We start from the raw sequence: 26,930 nt of genomic DNA, 5'->3' as shown, positions 1-26,930 counted from the left end.
GACACCCCTCCCACCGCCCCGGAGCCACCAGTTTACTGTGCGAGAATGAGGAGCACAAGGTACTTGCAACCAAAGTGCTACAACCGAGACAAACTCTTGTCACAGCACTCACAGCAAGGTCTGTACACCTGCTGAGCACCCGGTGACGGGCAGAGCTGATCTGGAGGGGAGCAACGGCAAACACAGCGGCATAATGGATCCTGGTTGTACTCAAGCCGTCAAGTGTCAAAAATGCAACAAGACATTTTTCCTGTCTTTTTATTAAAAAGTAATGTCCTCTTGTTAACAGCACAGAGAGAAAAAAAAAGCTACAACACAAACCGCCTGGGACACAGAAAATCCTCAGTTCCAAGAACAGCGCTTGCTTAATTTCTCTGGGCTGTCTGCAGGAAGCCCACAGACTCTAAGGCTGTGATGGGGAGGACGACATTGCTAAGAGATGTTTTGTGTTCTGGTATCAAAGTATGTTACTCGTTAAAAACACCATGAAGAATCACTGGCCGATTTTCTGCTCAACTGTCTACTGCTGCTTTCAAAGTGTTGAAGAAAAGTACAAAATTATGGTATTGCATCTTGGCACTGCCTCTCCCCCCGGCTGGACAAACTGCAGCCAACAGGGAGATGAGGTTTGCGGAGCAGACACGCACCCTGGGGAGGGCCGGCAGCACCTCAGCGCAGCTGCAGCTGAGCTGGGGGGCTCCAGTAACCAACCGTCCCAAAGCAGCATCATAAGAAAAGGAAATTCATATGCCAAATTTAACAGATTGATCTTAACACTGACCACTGGGTGTAGGAAAATCGACAGACCATTTGCAATGTCTGCCTCAGCTAGAAGCTCGTGTTTCAGATCTGGCGCAGCGCTCAGACCAAAGATGCTGGGCATGGTGAGGAGAAATTCTCTGCCTTTGCCAGGACACAACAGCACAGCCCTGGGGGACTGAGCAGTGGCCAGACCTGTGCTTCAGGAGTTCAGCTCCATCACTACCAATGGACTTGCCAACTGCCCTATATACCATAAAAAAAAAAAAAAAGAAAAAAAAAGAAAAAAATGCAAAGAAAAATAGTGCCCATTCCAAAACAGGGGGTTCTCCAAGAACACCCGGTCAGAGTACCGCTCTGTTCAGTCCCGTTTCATTTCCTCCCCGCTGACCCAACACCACAGTAAGACCATTCAGCGAGAGCAGGCTGCACTGTGATGGGGAGATGCACCAGGTGCTGGGAGTGAGGAAAACGCAGCAGGGCTGTCACTGCAGCAGCTTCTGGGACTGGACAGAACAACCGAATATCCACAGTGGCTCTGAGCACCTCCTGCCACTGAGACAACAGAGCACACTTCTGCAAACACTGCTAACCAGACCGAGGTGAAGACGGGCAGCGCGAGCAACAGCAGCGATGCCGCTGGGCTGCACTCTCACCGAAACAGAGAGGACATGCACATCCAGGGGCACGTGTCCCGTGTCAGGGACAGGGGATTCTTTGAACAGCTCTAAGTATGGAATGACAAAGGGGAGGGGAAAGGGCCAGGCAGGTTCAGCAGTGTCACTGGTAGGAACCCATGGGCTGCTGGGCAGGGGGCCCTGCTCGCCCTTGGCCCACAGTTTGGCTCACCAGGTGGGAGAGCGCACGACCGCTCTGGATAAGGGTGTCCAAGGCCTTCTGTACGCTGGGGTTGTCAAAGTTGATCCCAGAAGATACTGGTCTCTGAGCAGGTACATTGCCAGGTGCAGGGAGGCGATTTGGGTGCTGACCATAGAGCGACTGAGCTTGTGGAGGAGCTCCGGGTCTTGGACCTGCATTTCTTGAAGGGCCCTGGAGGGCAGGAAGCTGTGTGCTCGGAGTCTGCAATCTCTGCTGAGCCTGGTTTAAATTTCCCGCACTCATCGGTGTGGGCCAGGCCTGACCACTGGCTGTGTTAGCAAAGTTCTGGTTTGGAGTGCCACCTGAAACGCCCACAGGGGCTGCAGAACTGCTGTTTGCTACAGCAGCTGCTGTCCCACTGTTGAAGAGACTGAGGATTTTTGCTTGAAGCTCCTGCTGAGGATTAGAAGAGGACGCTGGAACAGAAGGAGCAGAGCCCAGAGGCTGTGAACTCTGATGAGCCTGATTGCTGGGAAGGCTGGACTGACTGCCCAGAGATGGTCCTGAAGGTGCCCCCAAAGGCTGTCTTGACATGGGCGCTGGGAAAGAAAGGAAAGAAGGTTAAAGCTCTGCAACTGCCCTTGAAGGGGCACCTGAAGAAAACTAGTGAAAGAACTGCCAAAGACACCCGCATCAATGAACAGACACCCTATGGGGAAACCAAACCACTCAGCAGAACTGCTGCCCTTTGTGTAGCGACAAAACCAGTGACAGCAGCCCTGTACCTTCCCCAAGAGAACGCAGAGCCACAGTTCATTCACATGAAACACAGGAATCTTCTCAGGACCCCCAAGGACATGTCCATCTCCATAAAACGAGGCGCTGTATCAGGAGTTATGGCACTGGGACCCTTCTGCAGTCCCAGGAGTGTTTTCGGGTCCCAGGTAACAGAGCCCACAAACCAGATAAAGTCTGGGGCTGAAGAACTTACCCTGAGGAGAATCAGTGCTTCCCCTCAGTAACCGTTCCTTCCGGTCTCTCAAGTAATTAATGACTTTATCAATCTCCTTAGCCGTTAGATAGCGGTTGTCTGCCAGCAGGTTCAAGAGAGTCTGGATGCCGGGTGGGTGCCCCCCCCGGACGCCCTCATCCGCGGGGGGTGGGCGCTCCTGCAGCACCGCTTCATCTGCCATCTTGGCCGCCTGCCGCGCGATCTCCTCGCGCTCTTTCTCCCGGCACTCGGTTTTGTAGCGCTCGTAGTTCCTCGCCACCAGCACCATGGCATCAGCTTGGGGCATGTTGCGGTGTTCTGCGCAAGGAAAAAACACGTTTCAGGTAACCCAAAGTGGCGTTAACGCGCGGTGCCTCGCCCTGCACACACAGCACGTCCCACTCTGCTGGCAGGCATCGCTTTGGGATCGCAAGCCGGGGCTTGGGAAGCTCCTACAGCAACGCTGCCATTTCCTGAGCCCACAGAAGGCTCAAGGCCTCACCCAGCAAGGCCAACCTTCTCCTCCATGGCCAAGGGCTATGAGAAGTTTTTGTATCAGACCAAGAAGTGTCTTTCTTGCCTCTCACCCAACTAAAAGGGAAAGCAGCTCCCTCTAGCTCTCACATAAATTCTCCGTGCTCCAAGAGGAGACGGTTCCAGCCATTTGACTGCTAAAGCCTTGGACAGATCCAAAACTTGCCCTCTGAAGGTTGCTGGGGTACGCAATTTGCCCCAAGATTCAAAGGCCGGTGATGTTATGTGCTAAGAACGCAGCTGAGATTCTCTCTTAATAGAAATTAGACAGTCCTTCTGATAAGGGACAAAAAAAGTATTATGGAAACTTGTAAATAATGATATTCACATGCGTGACATGGTATCAAGTAATTAATAACTACTTATGTCACAGTAAGATGAACTTTGTCCTGTGTGACCCTGCTTGACAGCAAGTGTTCTAATGCAGCACTCTGAGCAGCTCAGAGCAACCAGAGAGTGACATGGCACACAGAGACCTCAGTACCTTGTGGGGTGCCAAACATGATGTTAACAGTGCAAGAGCGGTGAACTTGGTGCTGCTGGGTGATGACAATGGCAAAAGGAGACCCTCCTCTGCTGACATCGTCCAGGGCTTGCGTCAGTGACATCTCCGTGTTGAGGAAGATCAGGTCCACCACCATGCCCAGGTCCCGCACCTTCCGCCCCACTGACTCCGCGTACTCCCTGCCAGAGCAGAGCCAGAGTTCAGTCAGTCCTGCAAAAAGAACCCTGCTGCATATCCCTCCCCTCAGCTCACACTCGCCAAACTTCACAGTGTTTAACAGGACAGTACCAAAGCAATCTCATTACGATAATATCAAAGCCCGTACCCTACCCTTATTTTGATCTGAATCAGTCCATTCAGTTTTACTGAAAGAGATTACAAACCAAGCCTCAGCGTAGCTGAGAAACAGAGCATTTGCAAAGGGATTTACACTATTATAAATTCACTCACATATAAATATGTTGAAACCAAACTCATTAAGTGAGATAAGCTATGCCTGAAGAGATCCAAGGGGTACAGAGCAGAACAGCTAGCACACAGGAGTTGGTTACCGGTGCTGTGTTCAGTATCCTAACTGCTCCAATGTGCCCTGTCCTAATTCACTGCAGCACAGACCAATTAATTTTCAGAGGATAACTACCCATCCATAAACATTCAAGTTTCAAATACATTTTCTCTTGCTATTTTGTTCTCCTAGCTGGTTTCTGCTCTAACCCAACATCAACTGTCCCACAGACTTCCCCTTCCAAACCCAAACTACAGCTCCCACAGTTGAGCTTAAAGCTTTCACATCTTTTTTTAAGCTGCCATACTAACTGCACATGCATTCTGAGAAATGTAGTCTGTGTGTGACCACGCTTTCTGAAAGAGGTTCAATTTATCGTCTTTGGATGTGAACTTTGTGATTAAACCTTTTCCCCTGCCAACTGTCCTGTTAAGGATTCCCAAGCTCATGTATCTAAGTCACTTGGGAGTCACCTTTCAACAGGTCTACAGTAGGTGACATCAGTGCTTCAATACCCAAGATTTATTAATGTGCTCCAGCTCTTATAGTTTGTAAAGACACAGACACCAGCGGTGCCACCGTCACAGCCTGTCCCGCTGTCCCCGGCACAGGGCACCTCTGTTCCCAGCACAGCGCCCACTCTCCAAACTAACCACACAGTAACATTTTAGGCACGAGTTCCTTCAACTCCAAAAATGGCTTTGAGTCCTGACATTCCACGAGAAAGCACGCCATTCTCCAGGGATGCGCGTTTCTCTCTAGATTAACACTCCTGCATTCAGCACACCAAAAACCCACACTGTGTTTGGGGAGGTACGCCTCACAAGTGCTCAGACGGCCACATGAGATGGCCCTGGTTACCCTTTACACGTGCTGTTGGTATCATTCACGACCACTTTCAGCAGGGATTTTAAGCATCTTCCATGTCGGATTGACGGTATAGACAGGTACCTGACCTTGAATCCACTCTGACAGGAGCGCTGAAACATACACCCCCCCGCCTGCATCCCAACACTGCTCTGTGTTACCTGCTCACTGCCACATATTGATAATTCCATATTGGTCATCCATGAATAACAAGTACAGGCCACTGCCGTCTGTCACGAGAGCAGGCTGATACGAAGGGTAGGTAGAAAAGTATCAGGACAAAGTATAGGGGTAAGTGACAAATAGGCAATAAGCGTAAAGCACAAGATACAACATGTCTCCATCTCATCAACACGTATTCCCAGAAAAGCGACAGGAGCAGTGGCTCTACAGCTGCGCTTCCCAACCTGTAAGACAGTCTCAAGGCCAGACTACGCTTAATTCCATTTTCTTCTACCATACAATAATAAAATTGGTCATAACTATTTTCTTACTTTGTCTGTTTATTCACCACTATCACAGAACAATCCACAGGTCTCTCCGCATCAAAACGTCTCTTGATTTCCTCGTAGTACTGGCGGTATAGCTCCTCTCGGCGCCGCTCCTCACGCTTCAGGCGGTCTGAAAGCAAGTCACAGGGACAGAACAAATAACGTCCTTTGGACCTGCTTGGAACGATGAGGTGCACGCAGCCAGCCTGTCCATCTCTGAACACCCCGCGTCACGGAGCGCTACGCACTGGGCACTGCTGGCATCTCTCGCATCCTCAGAGAGGGACAATGTGAATCTGCCTGTTACAACCTGACAGGTACTCACCGTCTGAATTTCCTGGTGCTCTATCAAAATGCTCTTTGTAACGGTCGTAGTAAGAGTCATCCTTCCGCCGATAGTAGTCTTCACGGCGAAAGTAACGGTCATAACCTTCATCTCGTCTGCAACATTGACAGAAGAACAAGGGTTTCCATGCTCCAGCACGATCTCAGGCAGTAACTTTGGTCAATGCATCACACACCTTCTTCCAGTTTAGTTTCTGAAGTATCCACCTGCTCCCCACAAGACACAAAGCGGGCACCCAATGTCCCCAGCCAGAGAAATTTCCTTATCTTAATGCCTGACACCACTCAAACCAGGACAGCCACTGCGGCAGGATCGCCATATAAACGTGTTGGCAAATACAATCCCAGGGAAATTACCTGTACATGGGATCCCGAGGGTCTCTCATATCCCGTGGATCCCTGTATCGGTCGTAGAGCGGCTCCCGTGGGTCCCGAAGATCTCTTACATCACGAGGGTCCCGCAAGTCTCTTGGATCCCTGATATCCCGTGGGTCTCGCAGGTCCCGGTGGTCTCTGGCATCACGCATGTCTCTAGCTCGAATATCTCGAGGGTCTCTGGAATCTCGCCCATTTCTACCATCTCTGGGGTCTCTCCGTGGGCTCCCCCGCAGCGGGGAGCGGTCACGTCTGCCATCTCGGCCATCCCCATAGACATACGGGTCTCTGTGGAAAACACCAGGGAATTCAGTCAGACTGCTAACAGCACGAGCACCATCACCCCCAGGTCTCTCACCTGAGGTGCCAAAATGACCCTGCTCTCAGCAGCTGAATCCTCCCTCCTAGCCCGCAACTTCAAGAATTGCCCAAAAAACATAATTGTTGAAGCAGCCTTAAGAAGCTTCTTAATTCTGATGTTTATCACAGCCAAACAAGACCCAAAAAGCTCCTTAATGGAGCATCACTAAGAGTGCAGAGCACCTGTGGAAGAAGTGAACAGGCACCTCAGAAACCACCGTTTTAAAGCCTCCAGCCTCCAGTGTCAGCCACACGTCATCTACCAAACATGGTTTTACAAATTCAGTGAGAGAATTCAAGGTGCTGGAGCCTAATAACCACAAATATGCAACACTCAGGAGCATTCAAAGGATCCATTAAAGTCACCAGTCAATGACAGAACACCTGAAATAATTTGTTATTTCTATATGATTTTAAAAGGAGCTTGTTGTGACAAAGACACTGTAGGTTCCACGGTGTGGTTGGGTTTGTGCTGCTAGCAGAAAGCAACAAGAGCTACCGCCGGGTCCTGGATTTGCAGGGACAGTTTCCATAGAAAGCCAGTCTTATGCTCGCAACGCCCCACATCAGGAGGGCATAAACCCAGCCAGCATGGTGTCCTCAGCAGCAGCAGGCTCCATCATACCTGAACCATCCATCTCCTTCACACTTTGTACTGCACCGTCTTCGGAGGCAAGGCAGAATAACGTTCCAGTCTTAATATTTTCCCAAAACAGTAGGCTTTTTTCCAGGTCATCTTTTGTTTTCCAGAGGAAAAAAAAAAAAGGTAACACAACATAACTTCATTGTAGTATAAGCAAAATATAAAAAAAAATCTTGCAGAGAAACCACTAAGCTTCATGTGTTTGGAATGTTCGCTCCCCAAGATACTGACAACCATCAGAAAAAAGAAAAAACAGCTTTTTGAATCTTTTTATTTCCAAAACTTGACAGACTTTGAGTCCACTAGCAGCCTAATCTAGTTTATGAAAGGTAAGCAGAACACAGAGCATTCACGCAGCAGGCACCTGGGGAGCAGCGAGGCAGCAGGACCGAGTTCTGTGTCCGCGGACAACAGGAGGTGGATCTGCAGGGATGCGGTGGATCTGAGATAAAAGCAGAGCATGCCAGCTCCATGTATGTCAGATATAAAACACCTTGGGACAAATTACAGAGTTGCCACCAAGAGCACACTTAGCCTCCTCCTGTAGAAGAAACACTATTTGCACACCAGGTGTAAACTCCTCAGCCTCCTGGACACACAAATCCGACTTGTTTGTGATCTGTGTTGTAACCACATCCCATGACATATATCTGTCATTGACCCCTTCCCCCCAGCCTACAGTGAACGGTGGCAGAAGCTCAGGAGGAACTTCTGATTTGCTCCGATGGATGCCAAGTAACTGATCTTTCCGTAGCTGTAAAACCATATAGCAAAATAGTCAGATGCAGTGTAATTGTTTGGCATATGACATTTATTCCAGTTGGAGCGGAGGTGACCAGAACAGGCCACATTATCTGCAGAGACAAAATGGTGCAGAATGAACAACGCACAACTGCAATGAAGCACAGACGTGGCGCGGGTCCCCTCTGCTGCGGCACCTGCATCACTGCTCTGCTGCTCACGGAGGAGGCACCACAGTCGCTCCTTCCATAGTCTGCTCCTGCAGCCACTGGATCCTGCCGGCCCAGCACCGCACCTGGCGTTGGCAGCCGTCGCTCACACACCTGCAGTGCGGCCTAGAGTCCATCGCCCGCACCAGCACGCCCACAGCTGTGCCCATGGGGCTGCTTGGGGCCTGGTGCTGGCAACCCAGGCCAGTCGTGGTGTCTGCGGTGCCAGCTGGAATCCAGTGCCTGTCCCTGGTACCAAAGCCTTTGGCATCCGCGGGGGTAGTAAAGTCCATAAGCCCATGCCCATGGTCACACACGTCCAGTGCTCCTCAGGGCACTTGCTCTCATACACATCAGGGTGACGCAGGTCCCGACACCCATGGCATCAGTGCTGCTGCCCAGCCCTCTGCAGCACGATCCGAGGACCAGCACTCGAGGCTGGGGTGTCCGCCCCTAACACCTGCATCACTGCTCCACTCCCCCAGCATCACGCACCTGCAGTGCCACGGAGGCCAAAGACGTGCCACTGGTGCCTGTTGCTGTGCTGGCAGTGTTTCTGGGGCCTTGTGTCAGCACTTGGCACACCTGATACTGCCATGCCTGCACCGGGACCCACTGCGTGCCTGAGGCATGGCCGGGCGATGCCCATGCCACAGTCTCTGCAGGAGCATTTGGCCCTGCGCAGGATAAGCGCATCACAACCCAGTGATGCCAAGGATGGCAGCTACTCCTGCTCTGGTTTATGGTGGTAGGTTTCTTGCACAGAAGATGCACACCTTACATCAAGCTGTAACGACAGCACATCTTCCTGCACTCCCTAGTAACACCATGGAAAGGAATGCGGAGTTGTCCTGTAACAGTACAGTCCTTGTCTCCACTCGCCTGTGGCTTCACACACAGAGGACTTGCAGGAGCTGCACGTGTGGTGCCTGTGGCGGGTGGGAAAGCAGAAGCTGGCAGGTACACATCACTGTCACTGCGCAAGAGACGTCTGCTCTGCCTTGTGCTGCACCCACGCGCTCTCTTCCAGTCCCAGTTCAGCACTGGAGCTTGCGACACCAGAAGAGGTAAGATCCCAAAGTCCTCTGCAGCATGGCACTGCGAACGCTACAGCCCCTCGGCCTTCCATAGATCCGTCTCAGCTTCCCTGAGATTTGAGGCAGGAGCAAACGTCAAGTGTATTCTTCCTGATAAGTCTCTTACAACCTGTACTGCAAACAACGCCTAGCTGTAGTAACAGCAGACACGAGGTTTCCCTCATGCCTTCGTGGTGTCAGTGACAGACAGGCTTGGAGAGGTGGAGCAGCCACATCCCGACTGTCTCGCTCGAGCATCTCCGTTGGACTGGGGAGGTGGCAGGAGGGAAGAGACACAGACATTTAGCACGGGCCGCTGGGCTCATGCCCAGAAAGCCCGACCTTCCTAGTATAACTCACTGCTTCCAGGTACTTTACCTTCGTGCCGGACTGGACCTTGATGAAGCCTTATTCATATTTCTTCTTTCCACTGCTTTCTTAATATCTGTAAAGAATAATCAACCCATCTGTTCAATGCTATGGAACAAAAAAAAGATCATCAGCACAATTCAAATGAAAGCAACTTAGTTCAAAAACATCCAGATGGTGCAAGAAAAACCATTCAGCAAGGAGACATTGTCACTTTGACAATTTTTTATTAAGTTTAGATAGTACAACATAATTAAATTTTCATGGATTTCTCAGATTTCAAAATAGGGTGGACAGCTTGGGTGAAGTTTTAACCCTTTATGTTCAGGCCTACAGTCAGACTCTTCATTCCATAAGAGAACCTCTTTCTTCTGCAGTCCATGAGCAAGCAGAAAGCAGCTCACAGGCTCCAGGAGAAAAAGCAGAGCCTGCAAAGCCTCAAGAAAAGGAGCGGATGGCCAGCGCAGTCTCGCGTTCCCAGCCAGCCCTGCCCGGGGGAGCACACCCTACCCTTGCTGAACACACCCCCGGTTCTCAGGCGGCACATGCAGCCGGGACCAAGGAGCCCACAGCGCCAGCTCCCCGGAAACTCAGCGCCGTGTAACCCAAACACCGCTGCTAACGGAGGTGAACTGAGGCAACAGATCAGGAATCTGAAAATGGGTTGGCTTCAGAGCATCTCCATGGAAAACACCATGAAGTGAAATACAAGGAAGTAAGTAAGAGCTGGAGAAACAGTCTTGTCCTCAGCCAGAAACGGTGGAGTCTCCCCGAGCTGGCAGGGCCCGCACAGCTCTGCTGTGATGAAAGCAAACGTCCTGCACCAGCCATTGATGAGAAATGGTGTACTGGGGCGGCAGGAACAAACAGAAAGGACTGCAGATGTTTCACTCTGAAAACCTTTTAAGGAAAAGAACAAACCACCCTAGGTCCCGTCTGCTCCCTGACAATCTATCAGCAATTAAAATTTCTTATTAGCTATTTACATTAACTATTTTCAAACTCTTGCAAGTGAATAAACATGCCACAATATCTTTAGACAGACTCAGTCTTCTGTAACATCCCAAACTATCCTTCGTTACTTGCAAGATTTAAATTGGAATTAAGGGGTTGGTTCTAATTTGTACTCTCGTCGTCAATCAAGAAGCAGCGTGTTCTCTTTCCTGGGGGGAAAGGCGAGTGCAATGTGAACATTCACTGCAGCGCAGAACAACGTCCCGGAGCAGCCGCAGCCTCTCCAGAGCAGGGGCAGCTGCACCGGCTGCTGCCAGAGATGAAATTCCATGGACATTTATTCCCTACACAGTTTGACTCATTACAGATATGAAAACACTTCTGTCAATTTGTGGAAGTATTAGTATAATGCAACATTGGAGTTAAACTCTCCCAAAGCCTCTTACCATCTCATGTTATTAGCAATTATATTTAATACTCAGACTGCGTAACTGTGGAAACTGTTCTCCTTGCGTTTATTTAGTTGAGAATTTCCCCCCCACCTTAAAGTCAAGTATTATCTTTAAGCAAGACACTATCTGCTTTCTTTGGTTTAAGATTATTTTTATTTTCTCTTTTAATATGCCATTGCAGAAAACTATTATGATTTTTACACTCAATACCATACATTTCTTTCAAATTAAAAAAAAAAGTATTTAAATCTGAACAAAAATATTTGACTAGAAGAAAAAACACCTTTGACAGGGATCCTTCTCTTGTGCAAAACAAACAGATTTAATAACATTTTATTTAATGCCAACAGCATTTACATGTTAAGTATTTTAACACTGACAAAACTTCCGAGGGGGAAAAAAAAAGTCTTCTGTCCCGAAGGATTTTGAGATGACAGGGCCACTGCAACCATACAGTGTGACCTCCTGAGCCAACACAGGTGACAGTTTCTTGAATCACATTCCTATCTCAAGTGCAGCAGTGGCACTGAAGTGGAGCTTCTCTTTTAGCAAAACATCCAATTCCAATTCAAAAGTCTCCGGAGCACAGAAACCACCAAAGCTCCAATAAGTTATTCCAGAATTAAATGGCTTTGCTGTTAAAAAAGCTATTTATTTCCATTTAAGGACTTGCCATACTTATGCCTACTAGATGAAAACTCTCTCGTCTCCAGTCTGCCTGTAACACACAGATCACATCACTCCTGTATCCTGAGGCGTTTGCAAGGGCTTGTTCTTCAGCTCTTTAAGACTTTTTCAGATTTTTCTGAGGCTTCTCCAAGGCACATTACCCTGTCTGAAGCAGGCACAGCAGCACTGAGCAGCCCCCCAGTCCCACCCCCTCCCTGTAGGTCTGTGTCCCTGCAGCTTGCTGGGCTGAGCCTCTCTTCGGGCTTTACAGACAGCTCAGCTCTGCTGGCACCAGCTTAGGAACAAGGTCAGCTCATTTCACCATCACTGACTCAACCTTCATAATTTCATTCTCTTTGTAAAACATTATTGTGTGTTTGCTTTCCATGTCACTGACAACACTTTGTGGCCAGGAATCCATTTTTCCAGAGCACCACTCAAAGCACTGAGCAATTCCATCTATGCGACACCAAGATTCATTTGAAATCCATTTAACCCTATCTTGGTTTTAATTGTTCTAGTTTATTAATCAAATCAAATGCCTTACAGAAGATACTGTCCCTTTCAGCCATAAAGCTGGCAGTACCGTGAGTCAGCCAGGGCTTATTTGGCATTACTGAAGCCCTCAGTGAGGTGAAGCCCGTTTGCCGTGGGCCCGGTCGCTCACCCCGGCTTGGCCACAGCCCCACGCGGGCGCTGCAAACCCTGTTTCCAAGGCTGCGGAAACCCAACACTAACGCCTCGCAGGGCTTCACGTCACTGAGCCGCACAGGCGCTGGTTTGCTGGAGAGGGGCACTTTTGATAGCTGCTCCTTCACCTTTTTCAGTTTGCTACTGAAATGGAAATTATATGAAAAACAACTTCTGCTTCTTCAAAAACAGAGAGCAGGAACATTAACCGAAGGCTAGGTGGGACCTTCCCGTTAGAAATGTTATCATTTCCAGACAGTTATACCTCAGCTTCTAGAACAGCCACGGTTGTTCCTGCTCAAGCTCTCAGACTTTAGCACGTCAGCCATAATTTCTGCTTGCATTCTACCCTCCTTGCCTACTTGCCTCTATTTCTATCTTCAGGCTCGTATTTGCTGCTGTGTACACATCTGCCCACAAGTCATTTTCATTCCTTTCTAAGTCAAACCACTTTTCTTCAAATTAGCATAGGCTTCCTTCAAAAGTCTTTTTTTTACTTGCATTTAATAGATTACTCTTAGATTTCTAACCATTTGTTTCTGTTTAAGTTTGCTCCCAATAGATTTAAGAGAATTATTTTCGTCTCTAAGAAAAGGGCCTTTTGAAAGCACCTAATATTTATCGCACTACTTACAGATTGATTTTACACGTGCAAAAAATTAATCCAAGTTAAGATTACTTATCTAACAAGGCACTAAGTGCTGTGACCAATTTCTCTGAACCTGTCAAGATGAAGCTCAATATTGCTTTACAAATGTTTTTAAAACTATGCACACGAACTGTTTCTTACACAGTGTAATAGAGCTTTTGAAATACTAACACATCAAAATAACTTCAGATCAAGACCTGGACAGCAAGAGAAAACACTGCAGGTGAACCACACAGCACTGACAGCAAATAACTCGGAAGGCAAATCCATAGCCCGTCAAGTGATTCAGAGTAATGGCAGGCAGGTCTCACACAGCACTCTGTCCAGAGCTTCACACCAAAGCACCTTCTACCGAACGCATGCTGGGTCAGGAGAGCGCGGAGCAGTGGTCCTTACCTAATCTATACCCTTTATAAAGGCGACCATTCTCACCGGCCAGAGCGGCCTGGACATCTTCTAGATGGTCATACTGCACGAACCCATAGCCATGGTACATGCTGAGGGCTGGAAAAGTTAACAGCAGGGCAAGAGCAGTTACACGACGGGACAGACTCCCCGCACCCCAGCCGTCACACGCCCCAGCAATGGACATCGGTGTCCCTGGAAACCCGCGTCTGCCAGGGCCAGAAGGCAGAGTTCAAACACTCTGAAATACATTGCACGGATCAGCTGCCTTCTGACAAGGCAGTGACCAAAATACAGCCCAGGAAGTGACCCATTTGATGAAGAGACTAGGAAAGCATACTGTAACATCACCCTGCAACCCCAAAAGCTGAAGCAGAGCTGATACATACACGTTACATTTCAGCTGTATCGAAGGAACTGCTTTTCAGAGAAAGTGCAGGCAGAGGAAATTACCATTAAAAGGTCACTTCTTAGGAGCAACATCAGTAACTCCCCTCATTATCATCAAACAGCACTTGACAAGCATGAAAGTTATATTTCTCACTGAATTCCCAGCCACAAAAAGGCATAAGATAATATACTAACCCCTGATTTTGCCATATTTTGAAAATAGCTCTTCCATTTCTTCACGAGTCATGTGGTCTGTGGGCAAATTGCCGACAAAAAGTCTTCTCTCTAAATCCCGAGGCTTGGTGCTGTTAGTGAAGTCGCTCTGATTGATGCTATTGCTCTTGCGTCCTTGAGCCATTTTGCTTTTGTCCCAAATCCAACTCTTCGCAAAAAAGAAAAACGGCCATGCATATAATTTCAATCCATGACATTAAAATTAAACTGGAACAAGATTAAACTTAACAGCTTTGCAGACTAGAAGCCAACTGGGTCTGCTTGACGCAATCTTCACTCCAGAGAAATGTAATACAGGGGATATAGAGGTCTGGCAAAATCGTATAGCACAGCATTTTGGTTGAGCTTTTCTGTGATACCAAAAGGTAGCAAAGCTAATTATTTCGCGGATAAGTTTTAATGGTTTAACTCCAAACTAAGATACAAATAAAACTCATTTTCCACTAAAACATCTTAACTTTAAGCTTTTCAATACACCCATTGTTGTCACATCTATTTCTTTAGTCCACTGGTAAGAAGTGTTGAAATTTATGCAACATTTTAATGCACGGAGAGGAAACACTCATCACAACATTGCATAACGGGACTCAAATATTTCAATGCAGGCTCTGAATGAGGAAGCACAGTTTAAATGCTCTCAATGACCATGCTCCGATCACTTTACTAAGTGTGAAACCTCAACTTTCCAACCCCAGAAAACACAGTTTCTCCCTCATCCCCCTCCTGGTCCCCACCGAAACATCGGCTCCCACAGCAGGCGGGTCCACAGCTGGAACGTACCCACCCAGGTCGATGTCGTACCAGCATCTCATCCCCACACGGGAGCACGCTTGGTCACCCACACTGGGCAGGCAGAGCCGGAACACCTGAACCTGCACAGACCTACCCAGAGAATCACAGCAAAAAACCTCAAACAAAAAAACCCCAATGTAACATATTTTACCAAACCACCAAAAAATCCCACCAAACCTCACCCAGGATTCATACGTTCAAGTTAGAAAGTTATCATTATGTAAAGCTTATTAAAAAAAAATACATACAAACATGCTGAAACTTTCAAGAAGAACTTCAAAAGTTTGAAAACTATTTGATAAAGTTGTCATACTTCCTAAAAGTTCATCTGCAGAAATGCAACATGCAAGAAACCTGGCAAAGAAAGCTGATGAAATTGAGTATATCAACAGAAACTTCTGCTGTTAGTCACGAGATGCCAACAGCCACCACACTCCCTAACAGCAACCTGTATTCATTACAATTTGAAAGTCGCCTCTACATAAATACAAAACAGTTTTACATAAATACTTCTAAAATGCTTAAGTGGCACGAAAGATACGCCTACTCCAGATTTGAGACACAAAATTTTGTTTGTTTTTGGTTTTTAAGATCAATCAACTGTACGTTTGTATCACTTTTCTCCTTTTAGGAAACCCTGCAGGGACTGGACGCTGAAAACGCCCAATAAACGTTTTAAAATTAACTGAACTGCCAGAATAGGGAGGACAAAAAAAAACCCCAACACTGAAACCAAAATCAAACAAAAAAAGTCATTTATTCTGCCGTATTTGCCTTACTCCTCCTGTAAGTTTGTCTGCACACACCGTTTAACCTTCCCTGTCAGAAGTACCAAATCTCATCCCATTTTTCTGTACAGAAGCACTAGACTTCTATTCTACTATTGCAGCTCAAATTGTTTTCAGCTGAGGGGAAAGAAGATTTCAGAATTCTCCCAAAATGGTGAAGTGGCTTTAAAACACAGAAAGACCCATCCAGTCCGAGCCCCCCTTGGAGCAGGGTGGTGTCCAGGGTGGGTCCTGTTGTCACCAACACCGCGGGACGGGCCATGGAGCCCCAGCACAGCCCGTGGGACGTCACGCAGGAGCTGTCACTGCTGCCGGCGGGACACGAAACTCACGGTGTGAAAAGCAGTTAAGAAATTTCCTTTTCTCTTTCTGAAGGGTGAGGATATAGTGGGTGATGTCCGGAGAAAAGGGTGCAAGAGCTTTCCATATGAAGAAAAACAGGGAGCTATTTTCCCACTTGCAGGTCACTTTTAAAACAGCAATAAATCCCAAACACTCAGACAGATTGAATTATTAGAGAACTTTCATAAAAGGACATTTACTGCCTCTGACCATTTTCCACTTGGCAGGTTATACAGTAAAGGGCCACTCAGCAACCACAAGACCAGAATAACTGAACGTTGTCCCAGCTTTAGGCACGCTAGCGCACCTGGGCAGCACAAAGACAGCAATCCCCACACACGGGAACCAAGCAGGCCCTACAGAGGGACAGTCCAGCTCCGGTTATTGCCAGTAAATCCTCCGGAAGTTCAATAAAGCCACATTTCCCTAAAAATCTTCTCTTGAAAACCGAAGTTATTAATAGTGCTACAGCTTCAGAAAGCGAGACAGAGCTGAAGTGGGATGTTGAAACTGATGCGACACAAGTGAAACATCACACAGAGTCTGCAAAAAGTTCCCGGGCAAAGCAAAACCGCAGCCGGCGCCGCGGGATGGAGAGGGGCCGAGAGCTGCCAGCGGCCCCCGGGCAGCGCCCGGCGCTCGGTGCCGGTCCCGGCCGGGACACGCCCCCGGGCAGCACCCGCACCCCCGGGTCGCAGGCGGAGGCGGAGCTGCCCCGGGGAACATTCGCACGGGGATCGGCCGCCCCGCCCCGGAGCTACTGCGGGGACGGAGCCGCCGCGGGCGCTTCCCCCGGCCGGGCCCCCGCGGCTCCTCAGGCGGCGCAGGGGAAACCGGGGACCGAGCTGCACTGCGGCCGCGGCATCGCCCCGGGCCCGCTCTCCCGCCACAGCCGCACCCCCGCGCTCGCCTCCGTTATCCCCGCGCACCGGCCGGGCCTGGCGGAACAGCCCCGGCGAGCTGCGGTCTCTGCCCGAACGCCCGGGCGGGAGGCGGAGGCGCCGCCCGCCCGCAGGCCGCGAGGCTCACCCGGCGCGGCGCCGGGAAGGACTCAGCCCTCCGCGAGATCGCTGTGGTACGTCTTCAATCCGACCGCTCCGCCGCCCGGAGCCGCGGGCCCCGCCGCCCCCCGCTGCCTGCCGGCCGGACTTACCGCCGCGCCGGGCCCGCTCCGCCTCAGGCCGCCGCCCGCCAGGACAAAGGCGCCAACTGTCGCTGCCGCACGGCACCGTCGCAAAGCGGAGAGAAAGCCCCACCGGGAACGACGCCGCCTCACGCTTTGCGGCGCGCTGACGTACGGCCCGCCGCCATGCCTGCCGAGGCACGGGCCCGCCGTGCGGCGCTTGCCTGGCTCCCGGCATGCCCCGCGAGCCGCCGGCACCGCAAGGCAGGCTGGGATTTGTAGTCCCGCGGAGCGCTGCGGGCCGGGGCCGCTGGGTGGCGCCAGCAGACCCCGCGCGGGCGGGACGGACGGGGCGGGTGCCCAGGATCGGGACCGGGATCGGGACCGGGACCGGGCGGCCGGGGCTCCCACCGCCTGAGCAGCTCCAGCTGGGCGACGACCTGGTCCTGCCGCCCCCGGGCTGCTCGGGGCTGGATCAGGGCCGGGAGCGCCCGGAGTCACAAACTCATCCCCCTGCGCAGCCAGTGCCCGGAGCTGCGGGGACTTCCCAGGCCCGGCCCGCAGGAGCTGGGCCCAGAAATCCCCTCCCCACCGTTCCCTCCGTGTGTCTGCCCTCGAGACTCCCCTGGGACCCTTCGCGCTCTTGAGTGCGTCAGTTTTGGGAAGTGAGGGCTGGATGGGGAATCCAGAGCACGCGGTCTCGAGGCTGCTCACCCACCGTGGCTCTCAGGGAAGCGCCCTGCCTGCCCTGCCCTGCCTGCCCTGCCCTGCCTGCCCTGGCCACGCTGCCTGCCGTGCCTGACGGCCATGCTGCCTGCCCTGCCTGCCCTGCCCTGCCTGCGCTGCCTGCCGTGCCTGACGGCCACGCTGCCTGCACTGCCTGTGCTGCCTGCCCTGCTTGTCCTGCCTGTCCTGCCTGCTCTGCCTGCCATGCCTGCGCTGCCCGCCCTGCCTGCGCTGCCTGCCCTGTGCTGAAGCAGCAGTGGCCGGGCAGAGGCCGCAGACAGCCCCCAAGCAATGACCACAGTGGCTGTTCCTGCAGGGCGGCCGTGGGGGGACAAGGTGGCAGCACCATGTGTGACCCGGGGTGCTGAGGCCACAGCTCCCTGCTCGTCTGCACGCTGTGGTGAGACGGGGAGTCCAGGGAAAATCTCCAACGCAGGCAGGGGAGCCTGGAACTTCCCCAGGGACCACTCAGGGACTCCTCAGAGGGAACTGAGCCAGAGGCAGGTGGCCTGTCCAGGCCTCCAGCGCTTTTTCCCCTTCCTGTTTCTGGGCTGATGTATTTGTAGGGACTCTGCACAGAGGTCAGGGGCTGTGGGCAGTGATGAGGGGCTCTCCAGGTCCACGTCTCTGAGCTGGGAAAACGAAATAAAATCTCGAAGTTGTGCCTCAGGAATGGGGCAGTGGGGCCAGAGCACTTTCCTCACTTGGCTCGCAAGTGACTCCTGCCCCTGCCCGCTCCTCCTTCGCCCCGGGCAGCGCAGGCAGCGGCTCGGCGGGGCTGGCAGGGAGCTGGCAGGAGCCAGCTTCCCACCTCGGGTGGCAGCAAGACGTTCACACAGACCCACCGCGGAGGGACCCCCAGCCCGGGCGGCAGGTGGGGCCCGGTCCAGGTGTCCCGCAGCGACAGCTGTTCCTGCACCGGGACGGTGGCAGCGAGCCCGGGTGGGCACCCTTCCCGCGGGGCCCAGGGTACGGGCGGGCTGGCGGGCGCTTTCCCGGCCGGGCGTTGAGGGGCTCCCCGGGCTCGGTGCAGCGCGGGGAAGCCCCGGGGCGGCCCAACGCCCCTTCCTGGGCGGGAACGGGCCCCTGCGTTATAGGGCGGGCGGCCGCAGCTCGGGGCGCAGCGTCATGAAGCGGCTCGGGCTGCTGGGGCTCCTCGGCGCGATGCTGCTGGGCGTGAGTGGGGCTGGGGGCGGGCAGGGCGCAGCTCTCCTTCTCTTTACCCCTCTCTGATTTTCTTTCCCGCTCGCCCCTGCCCGCAGCTGTCGGGCTTTCCGGGAAGGGGCACGGTCCGGCGGCGCTGGCCCGTCCCCTCGGCGCGGCCCGCCCCCGCGGGAGGCCCACGGGCCGTGCGGAGCCGTGCCGAGCAGCCGGGTCCGGCCTCGCCTGGGACCCCCGTCGGGGCGGAGGGAAGGGCAGCGCGGGCAGGACGGGCAGCGCGGGCAGGGCAGACGGCGCAGGCAGGTCTCTGCCCGCCAGCCCCTCAGCACGGTCGTACTTTCGCTTTCCACCCGCGACAGCGGGACCCGGCTGGGGCTGCAGCCCGGCCCTGTCCAGGCCGGGACGGGGGGCGAGCTCCCGCGGGCAGGGACGGGCAGCGCCGAGCCCCGGCGCTCCGCAGCCCTGGGCACAGCCCGGACTCTTGGCCGGGATCCCCCCAGCCCGGGGCGCAGTTTGAGAGGCCGGGGGGGTGCAGGGGCAGCCCTGCCTGCCTCCGTTTCACTTCCCTTTCTGCCCAACGTCGGGTATGTGTGATAGCGGGGACAATTCCCTTCTGCAGGGCCGGGCGTCCCCAGGTCAGACCTCCCGGTGTCCCACAGCCCCATCACCACCCATAGAGCCAGGGCTGCCCAAGGGGCCGCTTGGGGGTGGGCAGTGCCTCTCGCCCAGCCCTCTCGCAGCCCCGCTGGCTGATGGGCTCTGCCGACCCCTGCTCCAGCTCCGTGCGGTGGTTGGGACCTGTCAGGCTGCTGGGGATGGGCAGTGCGGGGCTCGCTCTGTGCGATGGTATGGTGCTGTGGGTGCCCTCCTGCTCCAGGCTGGCCTGAGATCTGATTCCCTTCCCCAAGCACAGTCCCCTGCCTGGAGCAGCAAGAAAGAGCCCTGGCTGACTTTGCATGGACGATATACTTGCCTGGGGCTTTCGTGCCTCTAAGGACCAGTGCATCAGCCTTGGGAAGGGGCTGGCAGTTAACATCGCTCCCCCTGCCCAGGACTGCAGCACCATGAGCAGGGACACAGCGCGATGTGAGATCATCATCTGTTAGGAAACCTGGGGAAACGTGGGGCCACCCTACCGGAATCACTGCTACCCCACTTCAAAGAGAGCGCTTGTGGCATCAGGCAGTGCAGGCGGCTCTGCTGCGGTCTGTGGTTAGCGCAGGCATGGGAAGAACAGTGTGAGAAGCCCTTACCTCGGGTCATGGGTTAGCGCACAGGTTAGCACGCATGTGCTCGCAGAGGTGAGGCAGTGCCAGAGTGCTGGGGAGTCGCATGAATTCACAGGTCTTGTTTCTTCCAGTGCTGGGAGCCTGGTGATGCCATAAGGTGCTTTGACAAGCAGTATGAACACAAGGGCAGGTGCTGCAACCGGTGTCAGCCAGGTACGGAGACTTCTTCCCCATCCTGGGCCCCAGGGCCCGGCTGTGCCAGGGACCCCTACCCAGACATCGTGGAGCAGTTCGGGCTGACCAAGCCCTTCCCCACACTGTTGCCAGCAGTGCCAATGGCTTCACCTCCCTGTGTCACCCCAAAGCTAAAGCCACTGGGGACCTTGGGTGCCCTTGGTGAAACCCTGGACCTCACTGAAGCTATCACAGCTCTCTTGGGACTGTCTGTGCCCCTGCAGCCACAGGATCCCATGGCATGGGCAGCTTGCAGCGAGAGTGCTGCCACGGGCACTACCAGATCATGATGGTGTTTACCAAATTGTGATGGTGATTGCCAGCTCCTGCTGTCACTGTCTGATCATTTCCCAGTCCTTGTAGTGCTGGAGGCAGTGAACAGCCCCCCTGCTCTCATGCCCCATCACTCAGCAGCCCTCCCCAGCCAGCCCCGTGCAGTGTGTGCAGCCATGGGACAAGCTGGTGCCTGCAGCCCTGGCTGCTGGAGCAGCATGAGGCTACTGAGCATCACGCTGCAGTGACCATGGCAACCACAGCCAACAGTGCTCCCCTGTCCTGCTGGCAGAGCTGCTGCTTGGAGAGAGGGAGAATCCCCTCGCCCCCTCCTCATCGGCCTCTGTTGCAGGGGAAAAGCTGGTCTCCGAATGCAACAGCACAGAAGACTCGGTCTGCACCCGCTGCGAGAGCGGGCACTATCAGCAGGGTTGGACCAGGGAGAAGCACTGTGCCCCACACGATATCTGTGATGACAGTAAGTGCTCCCTGTGCCCACCAGCCCCGGGCTGTGGGGGCTGCAGGGGCTGGTGGCCCCCAGGCTCACCTGCCAGGTGCCTCACCTCGCCCACTCTCCCTCTGCTCAGACACTGGCCTCATCGTGAAGGTGCAAGGAAATGCAACACACAACACGGTGTGCCAGTGCCGGGCCGGCATGCACTGCTCTGACACCAGCTGCCAGACCTGTGTGGAGAACCAGCCCTGCCAGCGTGGCTTCGGCTTCGTGGCAGGTGAGTCTGACCAGCTCCTTCCTCTCCGTGAGACCACTGCCCTGGCGGCACTGACCTCCAGGGAAAGGGGGACTTCCTCAGCAAGATACCCCTGGCAGGGCTTTGGGAGGGCTCTGCCTATGCTGTGCCTGGCAGCATTGCCACCGGGAGTGCTGCTCGCCCAGTCCCACAGCCCTGCACCTCCCGCAGCCTGTACTGACCCTCCTGCAACCTCTGCTCCTCTCCAGCCAAGGCTGTGGCCCGGATGTCATCCCCCTGTGAGCCCTGTGCAGAAGGCACCTTCTCCAATGTTTCTTCTAAAACCGAGCCGTGCCATCCCTGGACAAGGTATTGTCTGAGTGCTGACCACATCCTCTGCCCATCCCCAGCTGCATCCATTCCCCAGGAGCATGTCCTCTGCTGCCAGCCTCCTTAGTGGCCTTGGGAACTGGGCAACCAGGACGGCTTCTGAGGGACACAGCGTTGGGCTGGCGTAGGGCACAAGCAAGAGCAGCAAAGCTGTCAGCACAGTGAGGTCCAGGGTGACGTGGCTGAGCTCGAGGCAGACATCCAGGCACTTGTGACCATCCCTCAGCATGTGTGTGGAGAGCATGCCCCTCTGGGGGTGTCCATGCTGTTGTATGCAGTAGGGAGCAAAGGATGAGGTGTTACAGGGACTCTGTGCCCTGTCCAGGCTCTTCTTCCTCACACGCTCCTTGGCCACAGTCATCAGCAGAGGCACCAGCCCTCTCCAAGGAGAGTCTGGCCTAGAGAATGACATGGGCTGGCAGGTCATCCCCGTCTTTAGAAAGCTGCTCGAGGGTTAATTGCACTCTGTGGAAGAAACGTGAGCCTTATTTCCAGGATGAATTAGTCTCGCCTCAGCTGCCAGCCATTGGATTTCACTTTGCTTTTATCTGTGCCCAGAAATTACCTCCCCACAGAGCCACTTGTAGCCTGTCATCGAGTCGTATCCAAGCCATTCTGCAATAGCTGCAGTGCCTGAGCCCTATGGCCTCCCTGACTGGGCAGGTCTCAAATATCTACTTCTCTTATGCCTTGTCCCCAGTTTCAGCAGTTTCAGCAACACCAGACTGGGGCCCTGGATGCGATGCTGCCATGTACCTTGGGTCTGTGGCCCTTGGCAGTGCACGGCAGGCTCAGCGCAGAACACAGCTCTGCAGCCTGCCCAGCCCCGGCCATTCCTCCTTCGTGGCTTTTCTATGTGCTCAGCCTGCTGCTGTGGTTACCTGGTCTCATTCTTCCCTGCAGCTGTGAGGAAAAGGGGCTGATGGTGAAGGTGCAAGGGACAAACACTTCGGATGTGATCTGCGGTAAGTGCCTGCTGCCCAGGGCTGGGCCTGTGCTGAGCAGAGATCTCCTGGTGCTCCAGCTCCTGCAGCACTCGGAGGAGCTGGCCTGGCCCGTGGGTGTTTTTGGGAAAGAAGGGTCTGACCACACTTCTGGCATGATCCCTTCTTGCCTCTCTCTGTCCCCGTGAGGGATTCCCATGGGACTGGGCCTCGGGCTGAGGCATCTCTGGGTCTCAGTGGAGCGTCACACAGGTGCTCACTGACTCTACCTCCCTTGCAGAGTCCAGCAGGCGCTCCTCGCTGTCCGTGTTGATCCCCATCACGGCTGCCGTCGTCACGTGCCTCCTGGGCATCTGTATCTACTGTCTGGTTCACACAGGTGAGGGGCTGGGACATGGGAAGCGGTGCCATGCAGGGCTGAGGGGCCGAGCAGGGAGGGTGGCGGCAGCTCTGGGGACACGGCCCGGGCATGGCTCCCTGAGCACCCCCCCCGCCGAGTCAGCGGGCTCTGTCCTCGGGAGAGGCACGTTTGTGCTGCTGCAGCCCAAGCTGGGCCAGCTCTTGGAGGAAAGTGCTGGTGCCGCATGGGTCCAGCCCGGCTCCCGTGCTGAGACCTCCAGCCTGGCAGCGGCAGCAGATGCAACATGAGCTGCAGGCCCTGCGGTGCAGCAGCACCAGCTCTAACCCTTGAGAGCTCACAGCAGGGCAGGGATGCTCCCCCTTGACTGTTGCCTTCTCTGTCCCTCTTTCTATCCAGATCCCAGACGACAGAGGCAGAAGCAGGTGAGTCTGCTCAGAGCCCTCCTCTGGGCTGGGGTCCCTCCTGGGCACAACCACGCGTGTGCCAGCAGCAGCGCAGGGGCTGGGCCTCTGCAGGGTAGCAGGAGGGGTGGGGGCTGTCCTGGGGCTGCCTGCCTGGGACAGAACAGGGCTGGGGCAACCCTGGGATGCTGCTGGCCAATGCTGAGACATGAGGGACCTGCAGAGAGTGAGGCCCTGCTCTGCACAGGAGCGTGGGAAAGACGTGGCCGCAGAGGTGGGTGATGCAGCTGCCTGCCCCTGACCCCTGCCCCTGTGCAGATAGGGGCCAGGAAGCCCAGAGAGCTGGAGGACCAGCAGCAGCCCATAGAGATGGAGGAGGAACCCTTCCCTGTGCAGGAAACCCTGCTCAGGGGCCAGCCCGTGGCCCAGGAGGACGGCAAGGAGAGCCGCATGTCAGAGCAGGAGAGGCCGTGAGGGCGCAGGGCGCTGCCTCCAACAGGAGCACAGACCGGGCCAGCACTGTCTCCTCTGTCCCCTCTCCAGCAGGGACAGAAATCTGGCATCTGTCCTGGCTGCCAGTGATGTGACACTGCACTGGACGATGGCACGCCCACCCCCACGGGGACACCGCAGTAGCGCCTGCCCGGGTGTTGCGGCACGGCACAGCGCGGCTGCTCGCCTGGAGACCCCCGGCAGACCCCGCGCTGCCCTGAGAACGGGGGCTGCTGCTGCGGGACCCCCGCGCCACCCGCCCAGGGAGGCCACGGCAGCGCCAAGCCATGTGTCCGTGTGGGCCGGGCTCCCGTCCCGCCGGGCTCCGATCCCGCCGCGCCTGCAGCTCCCGGGCCGGGACCGCCCCCTTGCGCCGCGGCGGCCGGCAGATGGCGCTGCGGGACCGGCGGAGCGCGGCACTGCCCACGCGCGGGTCCGCGCTCCCCCCGCCGCCGGGCAGCGCGCGGGGCGGCCCACCCGGCACGTGCGCTGGCGGAGGCGCGCGCTGCTGGCCACGTGCCGCGCAGGCCACGCGGGGGGAGCGGCCGCACCCACGGCCCGTGCGCCGCGCACCGGGGGGAGCGGCGGGACTCGGTTGTTCCGCATCGCTCCCCGGCAGAAGCTGCGATTAAACTCTCGTTATCCCGTGTGCGTGAGCAGCGCGGCCATGCAGCGCCCCCGCTCGGCTGCCGCCTCCCTGCGCTCCCGGGACCGGCCGCTCCTGACTGATGGTCCCAGCTCTGCTGCGCCCGGGAGGATGCCCTGGGACAGGTGCTCCCATGGGAGGAGGGAAGGGAAGACGCCATCAGCTGTGCTGCGTCCCTGCCGCGGCCCCACAGCCCCCCTACACCGTCCCCCAGCCTCCAGCACACCCCGAGCCCGGGCGAGCTCTCCCTGCATCCACAGCCGGCATCCCCCGAGGGTGCCAGGAGGTGCGACCGCCCCACCGTCGAGCTCTGCCTGCAGAGCGCACAGGAGGTCTGGTCCAACAGCCCCCCTGCCCACCCCGCACGGGACCGGGTGTACAGGCAGGGCTGCCTGCAGCAGGCAGGCTTGGTCACCTCGCCTTGCAGGGCCATTGCCACCTGCACCGCGTGGGGCCCGTGTCACTGTGCTGGGTGGCAGCAGCAGAACTGCCGTGGGCTCCAGGTACCGGGGAGCAGCTGTAGCTGATGACCTGCCACCACCCAGGCACACACAGTGTGGCCTAAGTAAGGCCATAAATCCCAGATCCAGGAGCAGCTGGAACACGAAGCAATTTTCACTGTAAAGGCAGCAGCACATTATTTAAGGCTCCTCTTAAAATCTAATGTTAGGTTTAATAAGGGAGATAAAAGCATGTCAGCAGCTCTCCCCCTCAGGGCTCAGTGCTCCTGGCGGTGCTGGGGGTGGTCCCAGGACTGGGCAGCATCCCCACAGCACCAGCCCAGTGAACACCCTGCCTCGGGATCAGAGGTGACCCTGATTCCTGCTGGTCCTGCTGGCAGAGAGGATCAACACCCAGTGGGCCACAAACATGGAGCCTTTGGCCCCAAACGGCCCCCAAAGCACCATCCTGTGCCCCGGCAGCCCCTCGGGCTCCCTGCCCCACAGCGCTGACCTCCCCACCTGCACAGCGTGTGTAACACCCGCTCCCGCGTCTCAGGCATGTGACATCTCATTAGCACATCTGTCCCCCAAAGTGAGAAGGGAGAGTGCGTGAGACCTAATTGAATGTAGCTAATTATTCACTCCGCAAATGCTCTGTTTAAATGGGATTGTGAGGGACAGAATTACTCATTGTGAAAAGGGGAGAGAAAGAGAGAAAGACAGAGAGAAAACAAATAGAGGCGGATGCTGGAGCTGCAGCTCCCTCTCTCCCCAGAATACCAATTACTGGATGAAGCGATTGTATAAATCTTCACCAAGTGAACGAACTGTACTAGTCACTTACTCCTGTCCTCTTGTTACGAGGAAGCAATGAAAAATCATCCCACTCTCCAATCCAGTTCAGGGCTCCCAGTCGGTGTCTTGGACGCTGCCGACAGCTGGGGAGCTTGTCCTGGGGCTTTCCCAGGTGGGGGTTCCTGCAGAGACAGGGCTGAGCGCTCAGCAGAGCTGCACTGCACTCCTGGGGTCCTGCTGCCCGCGCTGGTGACACCCGTCCTGTCCCACGCTCCTCTCAGGAGACACCAGGACCCTGCTCACCACAAGGCACCCAGCACCTTGCAGGGCTGGTTTACCAAGGCTCCACGTCTTGCTGCCACCAGGAACAGAGACACTGCAGTCCTGTGACCATGCTGCTGTGAGGGCACCCTGGGACCCTGCACGCTGCAGGCGCTGTGCTCAGCTGGGGGTGAAAGCTGCTGGAGAAGTTGTGCGTTGGGTCACTGTGGGGAAAACAGACGAACAGCAAGTCAGCAAGGAGAGGGCAAAACCTCCAGCTTGTCCTGCCTTGTATGGGACGGGGATTTGATTGTCACCAGCGGCGAGTTTCCATGCACTGGGGATGTGCATGCGTGGGTGTGAGGGAGAGATAACATTGTCATCATAATAAATGCAGCTGTGCAGCTCCATTCTGTGCTTATTGGCTTTCTTCTGTTTATAAATAATTGTAGGGACACAATAGACTTTTAAGACTGCCAAAGAGTTTGTCTCCCTCCAGCAACCATATTGCCACAGTGCTGCCACCTTATCTGCTTGTAGAAAGATGAGGGTGGGAAAAATATTTACTGTCAGGGATATTTGTCATCTGCAAACTACCTCTGCCTACAACCTGCACTGGGGTAGGCCTGACAGTGCTGATCTGCATTGCAGGTATGTGAGCCCCAGGTGCCCCAGACCCACCAGAGCCTCCTCCTCATTAGCTGGCAGGGTGGGCAGTTCTGTGCCTGCAAATCCACTGTGCGTGCAAATCCACGCCATGGGCTGCAGTGGCAGCTCAAAGGGATGAGGGAGGTGGCGGATGATGCTA

The 26,930-nt window shown here is 54.7% G+C and overlaps 2 protein-coding genes across 14 annotated transcripts; one reads left to right on the top strand and one right to left on the bottom strand.

The window, feature by feature from the left end:
• Positions 1–244: 244 nt before the first annotated feature.
• On the bottom strand, positions 245–17,316 carry NCOA5 (nuclear receptor coactivator 5). Of its 9 annotated transcripts, none has more exons than XM_065032015.1 (10): positions 17,108–17,242; positions 13,994–14,180; positions 13,400–13,507; positions 9,599–9,665; positions 6,174–6,479; positions 5,797–5,912; positions 5,475–5,601; positions 3,588–3,787; positions 2,570–2,887; positions 245–2,177 (listed from the first exon to the last, which is right to left on the bottom strand). In XM_065032015.1, the coding sequence occupies exons 2-10, from the start codon at positions 14,154–14,156 to the stop codon at positions 1,540–1,542; spliced, it is 2,043 nt and encodes a 680-aa protein (XP_064888087.1). In that variant the 5' UTR covers positions 14,157–14,180; positions 17,108–17,242; the 3' UTR covers positions 245–1,539. The 9 variants fall into 9 exon arrangements, with proteins under 9 accessions (XP_064888087.1, XP_064888094.1, XP_064888090.1 ...); XM_065032022.1 differs by lacking the exon at positions 13,400–13,507 and adding an exon at positions 7,177–7,287 and having other exon boundaries at positions 17,108–17,189; XM_065032018.1 differs by lacking the exon at positions 13,400–13,507.
• Positions 16,691–26,532, top strand: CD40 (CD40 molecule). 5 transcript variants are annotated; one of them, XM_065032029.1, is made up of 9 exons: positions 16,691–17,029; positions 20,325–20,406; positions 21,053–21,178; positions 21,288–21,431; positions 21,659–21,758; positions 22,683–22,744; positions 23,004–23,102; positions 23,481–23,506; positions 23,804–26,532. In XM_065032029.1, exons 4-9 carry the CDS (start codon positions 21,356–21,358, stop codon positions 23,957–23,959), a joined length of 519 nt encoding a protein of 172 aa, XP_064888101.1. In that variant the 5' UTR covers positions 16,691–17,029; positions 20,325–20,406; positions 21,053–21,178; positions 21,288–21,355; the 3' UTR covers positions 23,960–26,532. The 5 variants fall into 5 exon arrangements, with proteins under 5 accessions (XP_064888101.1, XP_064888098.1, XP_064888099.1 ...); XM_065032026.1 differs by lacking the exon at positions 16,691–17,029 and adding an exon at positions 17,289–18,745 and having other exon boundaries at positions 26,143–26,532; XM_065032027.1 differs by lacking the exon at positions 16,691–17,029 and adding an exon at positions 17,289–18,745 and having other exon boundaries at positions 24,029–26,532.
• Positions 26,533–26,930: the final 398 nt, after the last annotated feature.

Source organism: Columba livia, chromosome 16 (assembly GCF_036013475.1).
Source record: "Columba livia isolate bColLiv1 breed racing homer chromosome 16, bColLiv1.pat.W.v2, whole genome shotgun sequence".
NCBI classification, from domain to species: Eukaryota; Metazoa; Chordata; class Aves; order Columbiformes; family Columbidae; genus Columba; species Columba livia.
Note: the sequence above shows the minus strand (reverse complement) of the source record. Positions and strands in the feature narration are given on the sequence as shown.

Excerpts from the sequence above, each read along its gene's own strand:
- NCOA5 (XM_065032015.1), bottom strand. The coding sequence starts at position 14,156 with ATGGCTCAAGGACGCAAGAGCAATAGCATCAATCAGAGCGACTTCACT. Across the intron at positions 5,913-6,173 it reads CCTCGGGATCCCATGTACAG|ACGAGATGAAGGTTATGACC; the intron begins GTAATTTCCCTG and ends TCAATGTTGCAG. Across the intron at positions 2,178-2,569 it reads AAGCACTGATTCTCCTCAGG|CGCCCATGTCAAGACAGCCT; the intron begins GTAAGTTCTTCA and ends TTTCTTTCCCAG.
- CD40 (XM_065032025.1), top strand. The coding sequence starts at position 18,476 with ATGGGGCAGTGGGGCCAGAGCACTTTCCTCACTTGGCTCGCAAGTGAC. Across the intron at positions 21,432-21,658 it reads TGGCTTCGGCTTCGTGGCAG|CCAAGGCTGTGGCCCGGATG; the intron begins GTGAGTCTGACC and ends GCTCCTCTCCAG. Across the intron at positions 23,103-23,480 it reads CTACTGTCTGGTTCACACAG|ATCCCAGACGACAGAGGCAG; the intron begins GTGAGGGGCTGG and ends CTTTCTATCCAG.